Here is a 21,564-nt window from a genome sequence, read left to right as displayed (position 1 = left end):
ATTTATATCCTGCCTTTTCTCCTCTTGGAAGGAATAATCCTCCTCCTCCTCTCTATTTTATCTTCACAGCAATGCTGTGCGGTAGGTTAGGCTGAGAGTCTAACCCCGTGAGCTTCCATGGTCGAGGGGGGACTTGAACCCGGGTCTCTTGAATCTAACTGCACCATCACACTGTCTCTTTATGTAGCACGAAGGAGTGACCTGGCACGTAGGGGAAAGAGCAACCTTGGGCTATCAAAGTATGTCACCAAATCCCAGGTTTCAATTTAGAAGCTCTTATTAAGATTAAGGATAAGGAGTAAGGCGGGATTGAAAAAGAAAAAAATTAATCTGCAATCCTACAAGCCAGGAGTAAACAACTTGCTGTACCCACTTACCTGGGAGTAAGTCCCATTGAATTTAATGGGGCTTTTAGTAGACATGTTGTATAGGACTGTACTGTTACCTTCTATATAGCCTACACCAGACACACTGAGGTTCCAGAACTAACTTGACCAATATAAAGGTAACCCAAGAAGCTACGAAATGACAAAAGTCTGACAAAATGGGTGACTGGGAAGTTTAGCTGACACTCGTCCCTCCCAGGCACTCGCCCTCCCAGATCTTGGGGTCCCCTCACCCCAGTTTTAGGGTTTAAGAGAAGGGTAGCAGCAGCAAGAAATAAGTTGGTGAAGTGTTGCAAATTGGCCCACTCTGCAGGGCAGTTGTGCATCGTGTTCTTAACACGGAGCTTTGAAGAGTCGAATATCACCGGTAAATGGGGGCAGCTGGAGCAGATGGGATGGGTGGGCAACTTGTGGCATTGCAGATGTTTTGGCCCACAACTCCCATGATCCCTCACCACTGGATCGGGTGGGTGCAAACTGTAGGCAAAAACGTGAGGCACATGGGGTGGCTGTCACCCCGTTGTATATTCAGTGAGACTTTGGAGAGGGTTCTTGCGTCATCGCGTCTACATCCATCTGGAAAAGTAGGTCGGTTGTATAATGTGCCACGTTTATGTGTGTTTTTCGCGTTCAAAATTAAAATTATTAATTTTCAACCTCGCGAGTCTTTTGCAGAGCCGGGAATTTCTTCTCCGCGTCTTTTAAATGCCAGAGAAGAGAAAGCTGGCCTTATCGGTGTTGAGTTTGCTTTGCAAAAACACACACTCATCCACCTATCTCATTAAGAAAGCACCAGCAACAGAGAGGCACAAAGAAAATTAATAACTGCTTACTTGACCAAGGAAAAAGTCAAACCTGTTCCAAAGACAATGTCATTATTATTCACCTCTGCTTGTCCCCCCCCCCATTTCTATGTTTGAGGTGCCCAATGCCAGGTTGCCAGCCAGAGGTTTGAACTATTGATTAAACAGGGGATGTGCTCCTTCCAAAGTCCTGCAACTATCACAGAATTTTAGAGTTAGAAGGGACCTTGGAGGTCATCCAGTCCACCCCGCTGCTCAGTGCAGCTATAATAGCCCTGGCATCCAGCCTCTGCTTAAACAGCTCCAATCAGGGGGAGCCAGATTGCCCCTCCTAAGGCAGTCTTTTCCACAGCTCTTACTGTTAGGAAGTTTGTCCTAATGTTTACCCAAAGTCTGCTTCCTTGCAATTTCCACCCATTAGTTCTAGTCTTACTCCATCGCCCATACAACATCCCTTCAGATATTTGGAGGTGTCTCCCTTGTCTCCCCGTCACCATCTCTCCTTCAAGCCAAACCTCCCAGCTCTTTCAAGCGTCCCTCGTAGGACTTGGTTTCCCGAACCCTCGCCAGTCTACTTTCTCACCTGAGAGCAGGGCTCCAGGTGAGCCGTACAACAGACAAGTTGTAACAACATTTAGCGCTTACACAGCACTTTAGGGGTGACTCTTGGAGGATCAGCGCTCTGGTTAGAAGTGTAACAAAAATGGGAGTGGAAGGCCAGCACCAAAATAAAGGCATAGCCGAGGCTCATGGCCACCAAGGCCCAGAATTCAGAACCAGAGCCAGAAAGTCAGATGATCTGGGTTAAGAAGCAAACTTGATAGGGCGGAAGAGGGAAGTTTGTACCATAGAAAGACAACTCCTGTTGCTCCTGACCACTGGCCATGCTGGCTGGGGGTGGTGGGAGTTGGAGTCGAAGAATATCTGGAGGGCTCCAGATATCCCCCTGGGATCAGGTAGAGTTGACAGCCAGGGCTACACTAAGGCCATGATGGGGGCTGAGCCCATGGGTTGCAGCGGACCCCCAAGTCTGCCCCTATCCATGCTCTGATAACCTCTCGTTTGGATTACTGCAATGCGTTATACGTGGGGCTGCCTTTGAAAACGGTCTGGAAACTTCAGCTGGTACAAAACAGGGCAGCCCGTTTACTAACAGGGACTGGCCAGCGAGATCACATCACGCCAGTCCTTTTCCAGCTTCATTGGCTGTCAGTCCAGATCCGGGCCCGATTCAAAGTACTGGTATTGACATTCAAAGCCCTAAATGGTTTGGAGCCAGGTTATTTGAAGGAACGCCTCCTCCCATATGTACCTGCCCGGACCTTAAGATCATCTACAGGGGCCCTTCTCCGTGAGCCCCTGCCAAAGGAAGTGAGGCAGGTGGCTACTAGGAGGAGGGCCTTCTCCTCTGTGGCACCCTGGTTGTGGATTGAGCTCCCCAGAGAGGTCCGCCGGGCACCTACACTGTACTGCTTTCGTCGCCAGCTGAAGACCTTTTTATTCTCTCAGTATTTTAACACTTAATTTTAACTTAAATTTAAATTTTACTGTTCTAACTCTGTATTTTAATCTTCTATCATTTTTTGCTGCGTGGTTTTATCCTGGTGGTGCTTTTGATACTGTATTTTGTATTTGTGTTTTTAACCTGTTGGTTGTTTTTATGATGGTTTTAATTTTTGTGAACCGCCCAGAGAGCTTCGGCTATTGGGCGGTATAAAAATGTAATAAATAAATAAATAAATAAACAAACAAACAAACAAACTCTGAATTCACACACATTAAATTTCCATAGTCAAAGAAAACACAACCATGCCCAGGGAAAATGTACTATACATCGTAGCGTGTATATTCTGTACACCACCAAATACATTGTTGGTGCTATATAAATAAATAAATAAATAAATAAATCATCATCAACATCATCTCCCATGCTTCCCTGGAAGCACCAGACTCTAAAGCAACCTTCACATATCAATCATAGAATCATAGAATAGTAGAGTTGGAAGGGTCCTCTTAAGGCCATCTAGTCCAACCCCCTGCTCAATGCAGGAATCCACCCTAAAGCATCCCTGACAGATGGTTGTCCTGCTGCCTCTTGACAGATGCTCCAGCTGCACGGACTACGAGGGGCTGCCCCACCGTCATCTTTCGGAATATGCACTCCAGCTCTAAGCGAGAACATCTGCATTCCTCTTCTCAATCGGAATATTGCAATTCAATCACAGAACTTGCATTTCCTGGGGACAGGATGCAATTCCCTTTGCCCAGCACAGACGACACAGCTGCCCAACCCCTCCGTCAATCTCCGACCGCCTTCTGACCCTCCGTTCACCCGACGGTGTCCGCCGTCTGCTGCTTTATTTTCCCCAGCTTTACTCCATTAAATCTCTTCGCCTTTGCCCTTGATCACTCCTTAAATGGAATCTGACCTGAGGTTGCTCGAGAGAGAGACGCCTTGCTGTCCACCCACCGCACGTGAAGTGTCTTCGCCAGGGAACACAACAGCCAGCCATCTGGTTTCAGCTCTGTGGTCCATATAGGCAATAGCTATATGGACCACAGAGCTTATCTGGATGGAGATAGCCTAGCTACAGTTATCCATGCTCTGATAACCTCTCGTTTGGATTACTGCAATGCGTTATACGTGGGGCTGCCTTTGAAAACGGTTCGGAAACTTCAACTGGTACAAAACAAGGCAGCACACTTACTAACAGGGACTAGCTGACGAGACCACATCACGCCAGTCCTTTTCCAGCTTCATTGGCTGCCAGTCCAGGTCCGGCCCGATTCAAAGTGCTGGTATTGACATTTAAAGCCCTAAACGGCTTGGGGCCAGGCTATCTGAAGGAACGCCTCCTCCCATATGTACCTGCCCGGACCCTAAGGTCATCCACAGGGGCCCTTCTCCGCGAGCCCCTGCCAAAGGAAGTGAGGCAGGTGGCTACCAGGAGGAGGGCCTTCTCTGCTGTGGCACCCCGGCTGTGGAATGAGCTCCCTAAGGAGGTTCGCTTGGCACCTACATTATATGCTTTTAGAAGCCAGGTGAAGACCTTTTCATCCTCCCAGAATTTTAACAGTCTATCAATAAATTTTAACTTGCTGTTTTCAATTTGTAATTTTGCATTGCTGCTGTTTTTATCTGGTTGAGCTTTTATATTGTATTTTACATTACGGTTTTATACTGTTGTTTTATACTTTGAATGTTTTTAATTTTTGTGAACCGCCCAGAGAGCTCCGGCTATTGGGCGGTATAGAAAGGCAATAAATAAATAAATAAATAAATAGCTACACGGGGCTTTATCCTGGGGTGGTCCCTGGGATCGTCCCTGGGCGTCCACATGACGCACAGGGGATCCCGGGATCAGGGTGGGATGATCCCTTCCTTGCCCCGGGATCTCGGCCTCCACTTTGACTTCGGTTTTTCCGTGGTCCAGGGCTAAGCCCGAGACCGCGGAATGTGTGGCCGGGCGCTGTAGGTTGACCCGTCTCTGCTTGATTCCTCGCGAGGAGCCGAGAGCCGCGCACGGGGTGCAGCGCTCTGCTGCCCCTTTAAGAGAGAGGGGGAAAAAAGGCGGGCGAGATGCCTCCCCTTCTGAGGTCTTTGTGCGTTGTGTGTAAACAGAGGAGGGATCTTGCAATAAACATCTCGCGAGATCTCGCCTCCTCTGTTGTGGGCTTACCGGTAGGTCTAGCTAAGGCCATAGTCTGCCATGGGATAAAATCATAGAACAGCCTTCCACAACTCACCAGATGCTTTGGACAGCAGCTACCAGCATTCCTGGCCATCAGCTGTGGCAGCTAGGGCTGATGGGAGTTGAAGTCCATTTGGATGGCACCAGGTTGAGGGAACAACCATCTGTCAGGACAGCCATCTGTCAGGGATGCTTTAGGGTGGATTCCTGCCTTGAGCAGGGGGTTGGACTCGATGGCCTTGTAGACCCCTTCCAACTCTGCTATTCTGTGATTCTATGATATGATTCTATAAGGATGTCACAGAATTAAAGGATTGTAGAACTGGAACAGTTCATCTAGTTCAGATTGCTGCTCAATGAAACAGCGACTACCACACTGCTTCCCTGCAATTTCCACCCATTGGTTCTAGTCTGGCCCTTGGGAGCAACAGAGAACACGTCTGCTCCATCTTCTGCATGACGGACTTTCAGATATTTGAACACTGCTATCATGTCTCCTCGCAATCTTCTCTTCTGCAGGTTAAACGGTCCCAGCTCTGTCAACTGTTCCACATCGGACAGAATCTAGACTCCTCAGCATCTTGGACACGCTGAAGTTTGCCAATATCCTTCTTAAAATTATTAGATTGTAACCCTACGCGGCAGGGTCCTGCTATTTATTGTGTTATCTGTACAGCACCATGTACATTGATGGTGCTATATAAATAAATAAATAAATAAATAAATAAATAAATAAATAAATAATAATAATAATAATAATAATAATAATAATAATAAAATGTGGTACCCAGGACACAATACTGGATGCTAGGTAACCTGGCTTATTCCTACCAGCTTCAGGATATCGAGGGCCGTGCATCAGAGATCGCAGCGAACCCTTTTCATCCCCCAGCTCAGATTGCGGCTGCAGCTTCTGCTCACCCCTCCCTTCCCCACGCATCAGCCTGGTTGGCTGCTCGCAGCCTGGAGGTCTTGGAAGGGCATGGAATCTAGCTGCCCCTCCCCACAGGAGGAGATGGCTCTGGCGGCCTTGGGGTCGCTGCAGAGGTTTAAATGTCAGTCTCCTATTCTCAGCCTGCCGCCTCTTTCTTGGATCATTTCCTAGCTGCTTGTCAAGCTTAGGACGTGCCCTGCTGGATCAGACCAAGGGTCCATCCAGTCCAGGACTCTGTTCACACAGTGGCCAACCAGCCATCGGCCAGGGATGAACAAGCAGGACATGGTGCAACAGCACCCTCCCGCCCATGTCCCCCAGCAACTGGGGACAAGGTGCTTGGCCAAGGAGGAGGTAGTTGGTGACATCATGGAACTCGGCCACTCAGGGCTGTACGCTGCTGGTTTCATAAGAACATAAGACGTGCCCTGCTGGATCAGACCAAGGGCCCATCCAGTCCAGGACTCTGTTCACACAGTGGCCAACCAGCCATCGGCCAGGGATGAACAAGCAGGACATGGTGCAACAGCACCCTCCCGCCCATGTGCCCCAGCAACTGGGGACAAGGTGCTTGGCCAAGGAGGAGGTAGTTGGTGACATCATGGAACTCGGCCACTCAGGGCTGTACGCTGCTGGTTTCATAAGAACATAAGACGTGCCCTGCTGGATCAGACCAAGGGCCCATCCAGTCCAGGACTCTGTTCACACAGTGGCCAACCAGCCATCGGCCAGGGATGAACAAGCAGGACATGGTGCAACACCACCCTCCCGCCCATGTCCCCCAGCAACTGGGGACAAGGTGCTTGGCCAAGGAGGAGGTAGTTGGTGACATCATGGAACTCGGCCACTCAGGGATGTGCGCTGCTGGTTTCATAAGAACATAAGACGTGCCCTGCTGGATCAGACCAAGGGCCCATCCAGTCCAGGACTCTGTTCACACAGTGGCCAACCAGCCATCGGCCAGGGATGAACAAGCAGGACATGGTGCAACAGCACCCTCCCGCCCATGTGCCCCAGCAACTGGGGACAAGGTGCTTGGCCAAGGAGGAGGTAGTTGGTGACATCATGGAACCCGGCCACTCAGGGCTGTATGCTGCTGGTTTCATAAGAACATAAGACGTGCCCTGCTGGACCAAGGGTCCATCTAGTCCAGGACTCTGTTCACACAGTGGCCAACCAGCCATCAGCCAGGGATGAACAAGCAGGACATGGTGCAACAGCACCCTCCCGCCCATGTTCCCCAGCAACTGGTGCACACAGGCTTGCTGCCTCAAATACTGGAGATAGCACACAACCCTCAGGGCTAGTAGCCATGGATAGCCTTTGCCTCCAGGAATTTATCCCACCCCCATTAAAAGTAAGGGGACAGCAGGTCACCTCGATGCCTTTTGCTATTTCCTTTGAACGCGCACCACATTTTGGGAATCGTCGGCTGGTACTGTAGCGTGAACACATCCCTCCCAGGGGATTAACCATGCACGAACTTGTTCAAATTGTGTTCCAGTCTGTAGCTACCTTGATTTTTCTTTTTTTTCTTTTTGGGTAATACACACTCCCTTTCACACAACTGCATTATAGCGTCACCGCTTAGCGGTTCCTGAGTCCTTCAAGGGAGAAGGAGGCATTAAACCATTGTTACGAGAGGGAGCAATTATTTGAGTGGCATCTTTGATTTATTGCCCCATCAGATGCCAGGAGAGCAAAACATCTGCAGTTGGCGAAACCATGTAGGCAAAGAACCCATGGTGGAAGAGGGACTCTCCCATGGGAAGGGTGGCCAGTGACTCAGTCGCCCTGCAAAAGATGCCAAGGATGAAACAAATTAGCTGATGCGCCTTTTATCGCCCTGTCTCTTGCATCCTGGCTTGCCCAGTCCCACTTGGGGATTTAGACATCGCTGAGTCATTCTGATGTCATACGTTGCCACCGTGTGCTTTCCCACCTCGTCCTTCTGGAGCATTGGCAGCACCGCGGCTCAGTGTAGCAGCTGCTTTGCAAGGTCCCTGGCTGAGTCGACAGCAACTCCAGATAGGGCTGAGAATATTCCTGCCTGAAGCCCTAGACACAGCTATGGCTGCCAGTCAGGGTTGACAATACTGGGCTAGGTGAGTCAAGGCTCTGACTCTGTAGAAGGCACTTTATGTTTCTATGTTCCAGTGTTCCCCCCTGAAAAGTCCCTCACCTTGATCCTGCTTCTCGATTCTCCCAGAGTGCAGGACACGGAATAATGGGCTCAAGTTAAAGGAAGCCAGATTCCAGCTGGACATCAGGAAAAACTTCCTGACTGTTAGAGCAGTGCGACAATGGAATCAGTTACCTAGGGAGGTCATGGGCTCTCCCACACTAGAGCCCTTCAAGAGGCAGCTGGACAACCATCTGTCAGGGATGCTTTAGGGTGGATTCCTGCATTGAGCAGGCGGTTGGACTCGATGGCCTTATAGGCCCCTTCCAACTCTGCTATTCTATGATTCTATGAATCATGCACATACCCAAATCATTCCCTCTTCCCACTGGCCCATGCTACCTGGCTTGGCAAGAAACATGGTTAAGGAATGCAGCCCAAAATAGCATTTGCCTTTCTTGCAGCCATATCGCACTGTTGGCTCATATTCAGCTTGTTATAGGTCACAAGCTGAATATGAGCCAACAGTGCGATATGGCTGCAAGGAAGGCAAATGCTATTTTGGGCTGAATTAATAGAAGTATAGCTTCCAAATCGTGTGAGGTACTGGTTCTTCTCTATTCGGCTCTGGTTAGGCCTCATCTAGAGTGTTGCATCCAGTTCTGGGCTCCACAATTCAAGGAGGATGCAGACAAGTTGGAACGTGTTCAGAGGAGGGCAACCAGGGTTATCAGGGGTCTGGAAACAAAGCCCTATGAAGAGAGACTGAAAGAACTGGGCCTGTTTAGCCTGGAGAAGAGGAGATTGAGAGGAGACATGATAGTACTCTCAAATACTTAAAGGGTTGTCACACAGAGGAGGGCCAGGATCTCTTCCCAGAGTGCAGGACACGGAATAACGGGCTCAAGTTACAGGAAGCCAGGTTCAGGCTGGACATCAGGAAAAACTTCCTGATTGTTAGAGCAGTACGACAATGGAACCAGTTACCCAGGGAGATTGTGGGCTCTCCCACACTAGAAGCCTTCAAGCGGCAGCTGGACAACCATCTGTTAGGTGTGCTTTAGGGTGGATTCCTGCATTGAGCAGGGGGTTGGACTGGATGGCCTTGTAGGCCCCTTCCAACTCTGCTATTCTATGATTGTATGAAGGATGGACAAACCTGGAGGAAGGAGGCAGGGCAGCATTGAATGCACTCCATCCCAGAGCGAGAGCTCTCTACCTTTTGAGAAACCAACAGGCTGCGCATCTTCAAAAGACCAACGCATGCCGTGAAAACGGATAAGAATGCAAGAAGAGCCCTGCTGGATCCCGCCAACCCAAGTCAATTTTGCCCAGCCCTGTCTCCCACATTGGATACCCTGATTCCTCAGAGAAGGCCTCAAGCGGGGTCTGAAGGCAACAGCCCCCCCTTTTTTTTTTTTGAGTTGGAAGGACACAAATCAATCTGTTCCCCACACTCCACCCTCTGCTCAGATCACAGATGGACTGAGCGTTCCTTCAGAGCATTCCTTCAGAGCAGGAAGTGGTCTCTGTCCACACTCGGGGACGCCAGCAATCGTGTCACAAGCTCCCAAAACGGAGCACGCGCCCGGCACTCCTGGAACGGAGCCCTTGGGAAGTCGCTATCCCAGCTGGAGAGGACAAGGCACGGACGGATCCATGTAGCTGTTTCCTGCAGGGTGTGCCCAGAGAGAAAGGGACGGACGCCTCTCTGGAAGCTTCAGCTTGTCTGGCTGGGCCTGCCTCCCTCCCTCATTCCATTTGCCTTAGACTCCCTGCTGCCATCTACGCCTCCAACGTCTTTGTTGTGCCGGCAGCCCCGCCTTTTGCCTGGAGGCCAGGGGCGAGGCCCTCCCTGCTCCGCCAGACGCTGGTCTGCTCCGCCTCGCTGTGATACCCGATAAAGATTTCAGGACCTTTTTCAGGTCTCCCCATGGTTCAAAACATCACCAGGCCTTGAATTCTGATGCCTGTTTCTAGTAGGGTGACCCTATGAAAAGGAGGGCAGGGCTCCTGTATCTTTAACAGTTGTACTGAAAAGGGAATTCCAGCAGGTGTCACTTGCATGCATGCATGCAGCACCTGGTGACATTCTCTCTTCATCACCACAGTTAAAGCTGCAGGAGCTATACTGCAGCTATACGGTGAGCAGATTTCAAAGAGGGCAGGGCACCTGCAGCTTTAACCGTTGCGATGAAGAGGGGATTTCACCAGGCACAGAAATCCCGTCCATGACATCTGCAGGAAGTCCTTGGAAGAAGCCTCCTGCCTCCGCTGCATCCTCAGGCGATATGGGCCACAAAGCACCAAAAGCCCCTGGACTCAGCTAGCTGAAGGCCAAGGAAGCAGAAGTCCCAAAGGTGGGTAGGTGGGCGGGGGGCACCCGGCCTGACTTAGCCCCACCATCTCCGGTCATTCCCTTGCTCACCTCCACAGCCTCAACCATATTCCCTCTGCAACTGCATGGGAATTGAAATAACAACGTCATCACCTTCATTATTTTATTTGTATTTCCCCTCTCAAATTTGGCACTCCACTGAATTTGGCGCCCTAGGTGACCACCTAGTTCACCTATAGGGGCAGACCGCCCCTGATCTGGACAGATGTATATTTTAGCTCTGGGTTTCCTGACTCGATCAAAGGGCTCAGCTACATGACCTTCAAGCCCCCCTCCAATTATATGATTCCAGGAATCATTCCTCCAACGACGCACAATGAAATTTCATACATGGTCATTGCTTATATATATCATCATTTATTTATTTATTTATTTGTTATCCGCCTCTCCCTCTGGATCGAGGTAGGGTCCAACACAAATAAAAACACCATAAAATACATACAACTAATTCAAACGTTTAAAACCAGTGCATCATTAAAAGCAGCAAACTATTAAAACAGGCATCTTAAAATTCAACTGGGTAGGCCTGCCGGAAAAGATCATAGAATAGCAGAGTTGGAAGGGGCCTACAAGGCCATCGAGTCCAACCCCCTGCTCAAGGCAGGAATCCACCCTAAAGCATCCCTGACAGATGGTTCTCCAGCTGCCTCTTGAAGGCCTCTAGTGTGGGAGACCCCACAACCTTCCTAGGTAACTGGTTCCATTGTCGTACTGCTCTAACAGTCAGGAAGTTTTTCCTGATGTCCAGCTGGAATCTGGCTTCCTGTCACTTGAGCCCATTATTCTGTGTCCTGTGCTCTGGGAGGATCGAGAAGAGATCCTGGCCCTCCTCTGTGTGACAACCTTTTAAGTATTTGAAGAGTGCTATCATGTCTCCCCTCAATCTTCTCTTCTCCAGGCTAAACAGGCCCAGTTCTTTCAGTCTCTCTTCAGTTCTTTGTTTCCAGAGCCCTGATCATCCTGGTGGCCCTCCTCTGAACACGCTCCAGCTTGTCTGTGTCCTTCTTGAATTGTGGAGCCCAGAACTGGATGCAATACTCTAGATGAGGCCTAACCAGGGCCGAATAGAGAGGAACCAGGACCTCACGTGATTTGGAAGCTATACTTCTATTAATGCAGCCCAAAATAGCATTGGCCTTTCTTGCAGCCATATCGGACTGTTGGCTCATATTCAGCTTGCGATCTACAACTGATTGCGATCTACAACTTGGTTCTCATGTAGAGAACGAAAGCAGGCAAGGCCAGAAACCGAGACAGCAGAAATGAGAATACTACAATAGCCGGGAACCCTTCCAAGCCGAGAAGAAGCCGCGATCCGAAAGGAACTCATCAGCCGCTCACTTGGCGCCCTCTGCTGGCTACATGGGGGAGGGAGGCCCTAAGCATTGGGCTTGAATCAAACGAACTCACAATTTAGGGTGATGGCATAAAGTGACAATAATTTCCATAAATTACAGGAACAACTCTTATTTACACTGCAAGTCATTGTGGAAAAAACTGTATTTTACGTAAACACAAAGTATCTTGGGGAAATACTTGTCTAGAAGTACTGTGAATGTTTGTTAGGATCAGGCCCCTCCTCTCTAGAGTGTGTGTGTGTGTGTGGGGGTGTCTGGGTTTTGGAGCCTGGATCAGACTTGGAGGCTTGGAGAAAGAAGGAGACGTACACCAGCCAAGACAGGAAGCGGGGGAGGAAATTATCCAAGACTCTCCAGCAGTCAAGGTGGAATCTTCCCAGGGGCTTATCGGACAGGACACCCAGGCTCCAAGCTCATTCTCCCACTGTGCTGGGAACTCAGTCTTTGTTGGAAGGGGAGGGAGCATCGGAGGAAATGGGAGGTGGTCTCCTAAGTTGGCCACTCAGCAGAGATTTCATAGAATAGCAGAGTTGGAAGGGGCCTACAAGGCCTTCGAGTCCAACCCCCTGCTCAATGCAGGAATCCACCCTACAGCATCCCTGACAGATGGTTGTCCAGCTGCCTCTTGAAGGCCTCTAGTGTGGGAGAGCCCACCACCTCCCTAGGTCACTGGTTCCATTGTCGTACTGCTCTGACAGTCAGGAAGTTTTTCCTGACGTCCAGCCGGATTCTGGCTTCCTTTAACTTGAGCCCATTATTCCGTGTCCTGCACTCTGGGAGGATCAAGAAGAGATCCTGGCCCTCCTCTGAGGGACAACCTTTTAAGTATTTGAAGAGTGCTCTCATGTCTCCCCTCAATCTTCTCTTCTCCAGGCTAAACATGCCCAATTCTTTCAGTCTCTCCTCATAGGGCTTTGTTTCCAGAGCCCTGATCATCCTGGTTGCCCTCCTCTGAACACGCTCCAGCTTGTCTGCGTCCTTCTTGAATTGTGGAGCCCAGAACTGGACGCAATACTCTAGATGAGGCCTAACCAGGGCTGAATAGAGAGGAACCAGGACCTCACGTGATTTGGAAGCTATACTTCTGTTAGTGCAGCCCAAAATAGCATTGGCCTTTCTTGCAGCCATATCGCACTGTTGGCTCATATTCAGCTTGCGATCTACAACAATTCCAAGATCCTTCTCGTTTGTAGTATTGCTGAGCCAAGTATCCCCCATCTTGTAACTGTGCCTTTGGTTTCTATTTCCTAGATGTAGAACTTGGCATTTATCCCTATTAAATTTCATTCTGTCGTTTTCAGCACTCCAGCACTTTCAACTTGAAGACCCTCCCTGAAGGAGGGGTTCGGTAAAAGCCTGTTGGGCATTGTGGTAAATTGCCCATTTAGTCCCTTGCTTTGTTAGGCTAATTAAGCCTCTAGCTTTCACACTTCCTTCAGGTGTGAAGAGTTGTTTATTTACGGAATAAAACTTTGTGGATTATACAACAAACCTTTCTATTGTCTCACATCTCAGCAGGAGGGCTTAGAAACAGACAGTTAGGTTATGCTTTTATTTTAAAATGCGCAGGACAGCACCCATGGTTCTTTCTCATTTTATCTTCACAACAACCCTGTGAGGTAGATTAGGCCAAGAGATAGTGACTGGCTATGCTGGATCAGACCAGAGGTCTACCTAGCCCAGCGTTTTGCTCCCACGTTGGCCACCCAGAGGAGATCTACACTAGTCAAGTTAGAACGTGCCTTACCGTTTTTAAGTGTGCGTTTCGTAGTGTTACGCCACAAGACGTTCAGTTTGTGACGTTTTCTTGTTGTCTGTTCTCCGGTTTTTATTTTGAACTTCTCTGAAATAAGTCGTTCTATTTGGTATGATGCGGCCGATTTCATCATACTAAATGGGTTTCCTGCAGTTCTTAATTAGCCAATCGCATTCCTGGGGGGCGGGTTTATGTAATTTCCGTGCCCAAAGTTGGAGCTGTTTTTTTCTTTCAAGCCTCTTTTTTGCAGCTACTTTCAGTTTCACTTTTGGGAGGCATTTTGGTCGATTGTTTGCAGGTAGAGGGGCAATTGAAGCAGAGAGAAGAGGAAATGGGAGGGGAAATTGATTCCCCATATATACAAATGACACCTGCTGAAATTCCCTTTTCAATTCAACTGTTAAAGTTACAGGAGCCCTGTCCTCCTTTTCATAGGGTCACCCTAAGCTAGGTGGATCCATCTAGCCCAGTGTTGCCTTCTCTGACTGGCAGTGGCCGTCCAGGACTCAAGCAGGATTCGATCCCAGCCCCGCCTGGAGATACCGGTGATTGAACCTGGGAACTTCTATATGTTAAACAGCTTCTCTGCTATTGAGCTATGCGAAAGCTCCTCCTGGTTGCTATTTCACAGGAAAGAGGGGTGCTGGTGGCAACTTTGTCTTACCTTGATGGCTGGCTTCTAATTCCTTCATCTCAAGATCATGGGTCAACTCTAGGAGAAAAAAAGTGACATGGCTCAATCAGAGGCAGCTGCAATGAGAGACAGGCGACTGTACGTGATAAAGCAGGCGGAAGGTGTGGGCTGTTGGTCATGAAGAACATTAATAATAATAATAATAATAATAATAATAATAATAATAATAATAATATATTTATTTATTTATTTATTACCTGCCTCTCACTCTGGATCAAGGCGGGGAACAACGTCAAATATAAAAATACTATAAAACATATAAAACTGATTAAAAACTTATAAAATGAATGCATAATTAAAATTCCCCGGCTGTGGAATGAGCTCCCTAAGGAGGTTCGCTTGGCACCTACATTGTATGCTTTTAGACGCCAGGTGAAGACCTTTTTATTCTCCCAGCATTTTAACAATCTATAAATACATTTTTACATGGTGTTTTAAATTTGTAATTTTGCATTGCTGCTGTTTTTATCTGGTTGAGCTTTTTTATTGTATTTTATATTAGGGTTTTATACTGTTGTTTTATATTATGAATGGTTTTAATTTTTGTGAACCGCCCAGAGAGCTCCGGTTATTGGGCGGTATAGAAATGTAATAAATAAATAAATAAATAAATAAATAAATAAAATAACAGACAGACAGTTTAAAATCCGACTGGGTAGGACTGCCAGAAGAGATCAGTCTTTATCGCCTTCTTGAATTCGAAAGGACTCTCCCGGCAGGCCATTCCACAGACTGGGAGCAGCAGAAGAGAAGGTCCTCTGGGTAATACCTGTCAGCCTAATTTTGGCAGGCTGAAGGAAATTCTTCCCAGAGGACCTGAGTGTGCAGGGCGGATTGTACGGGAGAAGGCGATCCCGCAGGTAGCCTGGACCCAAACCACGTAGGGCTTTAAAGGGGATAACCAACACTTTATACTTCGCCTGGAAACTAACTGGCAGCCAATGAAGAGATTTTAAAGTAGGTGTAATGTGGTCACCCCTAGGTGTGCCGGTGACCAGCCTGGCTGCCATATTTTGAACTAGTTGAAGTTTCCAGACGAGGCACAAAGGTAGCCCTATGTAGAGCGCATTGCAGAAGTCGAGCCTCGAAGTTACCAGTGTGTGCACTACCGTCTTTAGGTCTTCCAGCTCTAAGAAGGGGCGCAGCTGGCGTATCAGCCGAAGCTTGGACAATATCTCAGAGGGCCACTGGAGTGAGAAATAGCCCAAGCCACAGACACAACAGAGGTAGACACTGAGCCGAAGTCCAGCAACCAAGAATATTCTGAACCAAAGACCGCTGAGTCTGGACCCCCAGAACTTGCAGCCCCTAAACCACACCCCAGTGAGAGTCTGGCGTCCTTGTCCCCAAGGCACAGAGTCTCCTCACCACCAGAGACAGCGTGCCTGGGCAGAGGCAACAGTGGGGAAGGCTGCAGCCCAGAGAACAGCCCCTGGAAGGATCTCTGCTCTCCTGGGAGAGGTGGTCAGGCCCTGGTGGGGAACCTAAACTCACATGATCAAGGGGTTGGACCATGTGAACAGAGTGCTGGACTAAATGGACCCTTGGTCTGATCCAGAAGGGTTGTAATGCTCCAGCTGATGTTGGATGACAACTCCCATCATTCCTGGCCATGATGATCAGAGTTGGACTCGCACAACACCTGAAGGGTCAGAGATTCTTCACCACTGTTGAGTTATTTCATCCCGTCCCTGGGTCCAGCCACTGACCATCCTGACAGGTTGTCATGGTTGGTTCCAGGTCTTGCTTTCTGCTCTTCATCACAGCTGGTCTGGCTTCCTTCAGAATCCACAATGAACTCAACCTCACCGGGACTAGATACGAATCGCTGGTTTAATTCCAAATCAACCACCACTAAATGGCACAAAGTCACCTCTCTTCCGGTTCTTTGGTTCCTTCCGAGCTGGGCCTGACGTTTCTGAGGTAATTAATGGGCTGCCATCAAATTAAGAACTACTGAGGAGCTAAATTGGGGTACGGCACATTGAAAAATGAGTTAATCATGGTCTCTTTCTTTCCTTTTTTCAAATTAGCTTTCACGTTGACGCCAATCTTCCTAATTTTAGTCAGTGCTGGATGTTGCCGAATCGTTGAGAAAATGGTTGGTATGGTTCCCGCCGCTTTCTCCCTGAGGAGCCTCAGAGGACACGAACAGTGGCAGAAACGTGCAGGTCACGGAGTGTGCCTCACACATTTCTGGAGAACTATTCTGGTCTCTCTTGCCGTCCCGCTGGAAATCAGGGTCTGACTGCCTTGCGTTTCGTCTTTCTTTCTGCGGCTAAAAATGGCTCTAAATTAGAAACGTTGCAAATGGCTCAAGTCCCTGAGGGGAATGGGCGGTGGAACCGGGATTAGGGTTGTTCACACAATCCAGGTCCAGACTTCGGCTATCTCAGGCGAACGAGACTGAGAAATCCCAGGCTTTTGCAGCATCAAAGGCCAAACTACACATGACTCTAAGTGTGTCGCTGGAAATTGTGCAGAAGTTTGTGTTTTTTATCCTAAAAAACAGCTGCAGCTCAGGCAGTTCACCTGTTTGTCCATATAGGGGCAATGATGTCACAGGAGGGACCAGAGACGCGTGCAGAATTTCCTGCATCACACCTGCTGCAGTTTAATCACACACACACACACACCCTTCCTTTCTGCTCTGCTACTCTACCCTTCTCAAGAGGAGGGTGCAGAGCAAGTAGAGGCTGGTGGCTCCGATGTCAGTGGGGTGGTGAATCCACTTCGAGTTTCAGTGAGAACCAGTCAGAACTCTAAAGGAACCATCCAATTTGCTGAACCCATAGCTTCTGGACCTTAGAAAGCTCCTTTAGAGTTCTGACTGGTTCTCACTGAAAACCGGAGTGGATTCACAACCCCACCGACATCGGAGCCCCCAGCCCCCACTGGTCTCAACATAAGGCAAGTTGAATATGAGCCAACAGTGCGATGTGGCTGCAAGAAAGGCCAATGCTATTTTGGGCTGCATAAATAGAAGTATAGCTTCCAAATCATGTGAGGTCCTGGTTCCTCTCTATTTGGCCCTGGTTAGGCCTCAACTAGAGTATTGCGTCCAGTTCTGGGCTCCACAATTCAAGAAGGACGCAGACAAGCTGGAGCGTGTTCAGAGGAGGGCAACCAGGATGATCAGGGGTCTGGAAACAAAGCCCTGTAAAGAGAGACTGAAAGAACTGGGCATGTTTAGCCCGGAGACGAGAAGATTGAGGGGAGACATGAGAGCACTCTTCAAATACTTAAAAGGTTGTCACACAGAGGAGGGCCAGGATCTCTTCTCGATCCTCCCAGAGTGCAGGACACGGAATAATGGGCTCAAGTTAAAGGAAGCCAGATTCCGGCTGGACATCAGGAAAAACTTCCTGACTGTTAGAGCAGTACGACAATGGAATCAGTTCCCTAGGGAGGTTGTGGGCTCTCCCACACTAGAGGCCTTCAAGAGGCAGCTGGACAACCATCTGTCAGGGATGCTGTAGGGTGGATTCCTGCCTTGAGCAGGGGGGTTGGACTAGATGGCCTTGTAGGCCCCTTCCAACTCTGCTATTCTATGATTCTATGAATTACACATTAAGAATCTGTCATATGTCCCCATGAAAAATATAACAAGTGAATCGGCTCTGGTTCTTGGATGAAAGGCAGGCAGGCTGTTTTGAGGTTGTCTTTTGACTGACTTCAACCTCCCCTTCACTCCTGCCATACTGCAGGCTAGGCCTTACCACCAAGGCCTTAACCAGTGCATGTGGGCTTTTCCACATGAAGCTTTTAACTTGCACCTTTACTGAGTCTTCTGTTTCTGGATTCTTTTGGTATTAAAATCAGCCCCTTTACAAGTGTTCTTTCCCAGGGACTCTTCTTTCTCTGCCCTTCTACATGTTCCATCGTACAATACATGTGTTTTATATTCACTGTTGTTCCCTGCCTCGATCCATGTGCCCTGTCCTGGACGGGGTTGCACTCTCCCTAAACGATCGGGTCTGTAGTTTGGGGGTGCTCTTGGATCCAGAACTGTCACTTGAGGCACAGGTGAACTCAGTGGCAAAGAGCACCTTTTACCAGCTTAGGCTGATATACCAACTGCGCCCTTATCTGGACAGAGATAGCCTAGCTGCAGTGATCCATGCTCTGCTAACCTCTCGTTTGGATTACTGCAATGCGTTATACGTGGGGCTGCCTTTGAAAACGGTCCGGAAACTTCAACTGGTACAAAACAGGGCAGCGCGGTTACTAACAGGGACTGGCTGACGAGACCACATTATGCCAGTCCTTTTCCAGCTTCATTGGCTGCCAGTCCAGGTCCAGGCCCGATTCAACGTGCTGATATTAACATTTAAAGCCCTCAACGGCTTGGGGCCAGGCTATCTGAAGGAACGCCTCCTCCCATATGTACCTGCCCAGACCCTAAGGTCATCCTCAGGGGTTCTTCTCTGCGAGGCCCTGCCAAAGGAAGTGAGGCAGGTGGCTACCAGGAGGAGGGCCTTCTCTGCTGTGGCACCCCGGCTGTGGAATGAGCTCCCTAAGGAGGTTCGCTTGGCACCTACATTATATGCTTTTAGACGCCAGGTGAAGACCTTTTTATTCTCCCAGCATTTTAACAGTCTATAAATAAATTTTAACTTGCTGTTTTAAATTTGTAATTTTGCATTGCTGCTGTTTTTATCTGGTTGAGCTTTTATACTGTATTTTATATGATGGTTTTATACTGTTGTTTTATACTTTGAATGTTTTAATTTTTGTGAACCGCCCGGAGAGCTCCGGCTATTGGGCGGTATAGAAATGTAATAAATAAATAAATATTATTATTATCATTACAACCACTAGGTGGCACTGTGGTATAGCAAAATTGCGCAATTACATGAGAGTTCTATAATACCGCTGAGAAAAAATACTAGACTTTCCCCACTAGGAAAAGAAACCCACAATAATGTTTACAAAGCATGTGAGAGGCTTGGGAGGACCCCACAAACTACGGTGAGTGAGGAAGCATGACTGCACAATAAAAGCTTTGTGCAGAAAGGCTCTCTGTGTGTTGAAACTAGATGATCTCACAGGGACCTTTAAGCACCAGGATTCTAATACTGCCACCAAGATATTTAGGGCTGAACAGAATAACAGACCAGAACCCCTTCCGCACCATGATTCTACAAGTCAAAGGAAAATTAGTGGCAACTTGATGTTAAAGGAATTGCATTGACTTTGAGTTGAATTTAAACCCTGGAGGGGCCATTCACTGGAGCAAATGCTAAGCCATTATTATGTAAAGGATGCACTTCAGAGAGAATCTTCACTCTTGGATCACAGAAGACCCTCCTCTTCCCCTCCCCTGGTGACTGTTCCAAGCAAACAGCTGGAGGCTCCTACGAAATCAAGTAGTTTAATGCTCTTTGCATCTAACTGCCTAAACGTTTAAAGCACTGATTCTTTAAAAAGCACCCCTTCTTCCTACCCAGCATGTGCTGGAAATAATGTTCTTTTTCTGCAGCAAAATTTGCAGGAATTGGCAGTTAGCCGGGGATAGAGAAAGAACTAAGATAGGACCCTTGGGGCTGATTTTAGCTCCTAGCTGCCTTTTTGCTAGCCTTGCCTTTGCTTGGACCTCTCCTCAGCCATTACGTTTGCACATTGCAGGTGCCATGGAAGAATTCTTTACCACTAGTTGTACCTGGCGTAACATACGCCGTTGTAGCATATCTTAAAGTTTATTAATTAAATATCATCGTGGGGCGCGGGCTGCTTGGAGGCTGCCGATACAGCACCGTCTGGAAGACCTGGGGGGCAGGGAGGTTGGGGGGGAAGGGGAGCAGGTGTCCCCCTCTCCCCGAGGTTCCTGTCAGCCTTGGGCCGCCCGCCCAGCTCACATGAGATTAGGCCGGGGCCTGGGCTCGTACCAGGCGAGCGGCATCCCACCCGGTCACCAAAGGCCCCAGCTGTGCCTCGCTCATGCTCCGGACCATGGCGCTGCCTCCTTCATGGGGAGGGGGGAAGAGGCAGAAAGGGGGTAGGATTACCTTGGAAAGTCCGGAGGAGTCAGGCGAGGGGCTTAGCAACCTGTATCAGCTGATGTTAGACATTGTTACTGTTGCTTAGCAACCTGTATCAGCTGAAGCCTGTATGGAAACATACCAAAGCGTTTTATGTATATAGATGTTGCCACCACATGCAGCAACATGGTAAATACTTCTTCCACAGCACCCGCAGTGTGCAGAATTAATGGCTGAGGAGAAGTCCGGCCTGAGTTGTCTTTGCTTCCCCTCCCCCCCAAAGGAATTATGATGCATGAGGATGATCAGGGGTCTGGAAACAAAGCCCTGTGAAGAGAGACTGAAAGAACTGGGCCTGTTTAGCCTGGAGAAGAGAAGATTGAGGATGATAGCACTCTTCAAATACTTGAAAGGTTGTCCCACAGAGGAGGGCCAGGATCTCTTCTCGATCATCCCAGAGTGCAGGACACGGAATAACGGGCTCAAGTTAAAGGAAGCCGGATTCCAGCTGGACATCAGGAAAAACTCCTGACTGTTAGAGCAGTGCGACAATGGAACCAGTTACCTAGGGAGTTTGTGGGCTCTCCCACACTAGAGGCATTCAAGAGGCTGCATCTGTCAGGGATACTTTAAGGTGGATTCCTGCACTGAGCAGGAGGTTAGACTCGATGGCCTTAGAGGCGCCTTCCTAGTCTACTATTCCATGGTTCCATGGGCTGTACATACATGGTTCAATGGTGATACACCAGACATCTCTTCTCTATGAGGGGGCATGTAGCACTTTTGCATTTACTCTTCTGCAATGCATTGGAATAGGTAAAGTAGCTCTCTCATAGCTGTGTGACGATGCCTCCCTGTGGCCAAAAAACTCAACTGTGTATTTTCAGACCCTGGACCGGCTCCACCCACCCATGCTGAACATTGGATTCTTCTAGACAGGAGCCTTGCTAGGCCCTGGCCCTGGATCTGTTTTCCGGAGTCCCGGATCTTCCGCCCAGAGCTCTGGCTCTATTTCCCAGAGCCCTGAGTATCAGTTGATGTCAAGAGAAGATTTGAATAGCACGGGGGTGGTAGCAATTTTCCTATGGGAGTGGGAGACAGTGAAAGGCTGCAACTGATTGTATTTTAAGAGGAACTCCTGATCTGGAATCATCTGGGGTGGGGGTGAAAAGAAAAGGAATTGATTTTCTTTGAGGTGGTTTGGATCCAAAATTAATGGGCTGGCTTTGCCTTCTGTGAAATCTAAAGAAATCCTTGTAATTGTTTCTAAATCGGCATACCACCAATGAAAATTGGTGTGTGCAAATTTTATCTAGATTTGTCCTTTGGGCCTGAGAATCTTTTAAGTGCATAACAATGGCACTGCTGGACCGGAAGGAGCATAAAAGTGCAATCCTATACATATTTGGACAGATAAAAGTCCTGGCTGGGGCATGCTGG

At 48.6% G+C, this 21,564-nt stretch overlaps 1 protein-coding gene across 1 annotated transcript in view; it reads right to left on the bottom strand.

Annotated features, from left to right (window-relative positions):
• The window catches only part of CCDC92B (coiled-coil domain containing 92B), a 35,843-nt gene that overhangs the window by 2,355 nt on the left and 11,924 nt on the right, over positions 1-21,564 (bottom strand). The window contains exon 2 of the mRNA XM_063146845.1: positions 14,114-14,161. Coding sequence (XP_063002915.1) covers positions 14,114-14,161 — 48 coding nt within the window. The remainder of the gene's footprint in view (positions 1-14,113; positions 14,162-21,564) is intronic.

The sequence above is a fragment of the Elgaria multicarinata genome, chromosome 22 (assembly GCF_023053635.1).
Source record: "Elgaria multicarinata webbii isolate HBS135686 ecotype San Diego chromosome 22, rElgMul1.1.pri, whole genome shotgun sequence".
Taxonomy (NCBI): Eukaryota; Metazoa; Chordata; class Lepidosauria; order Squamata; family Anguidae; genus Elgaria; species Elgaria multicarinata.
This window is presented reverse-complemented; position numbering and strand designations above follow the sequence as displayed.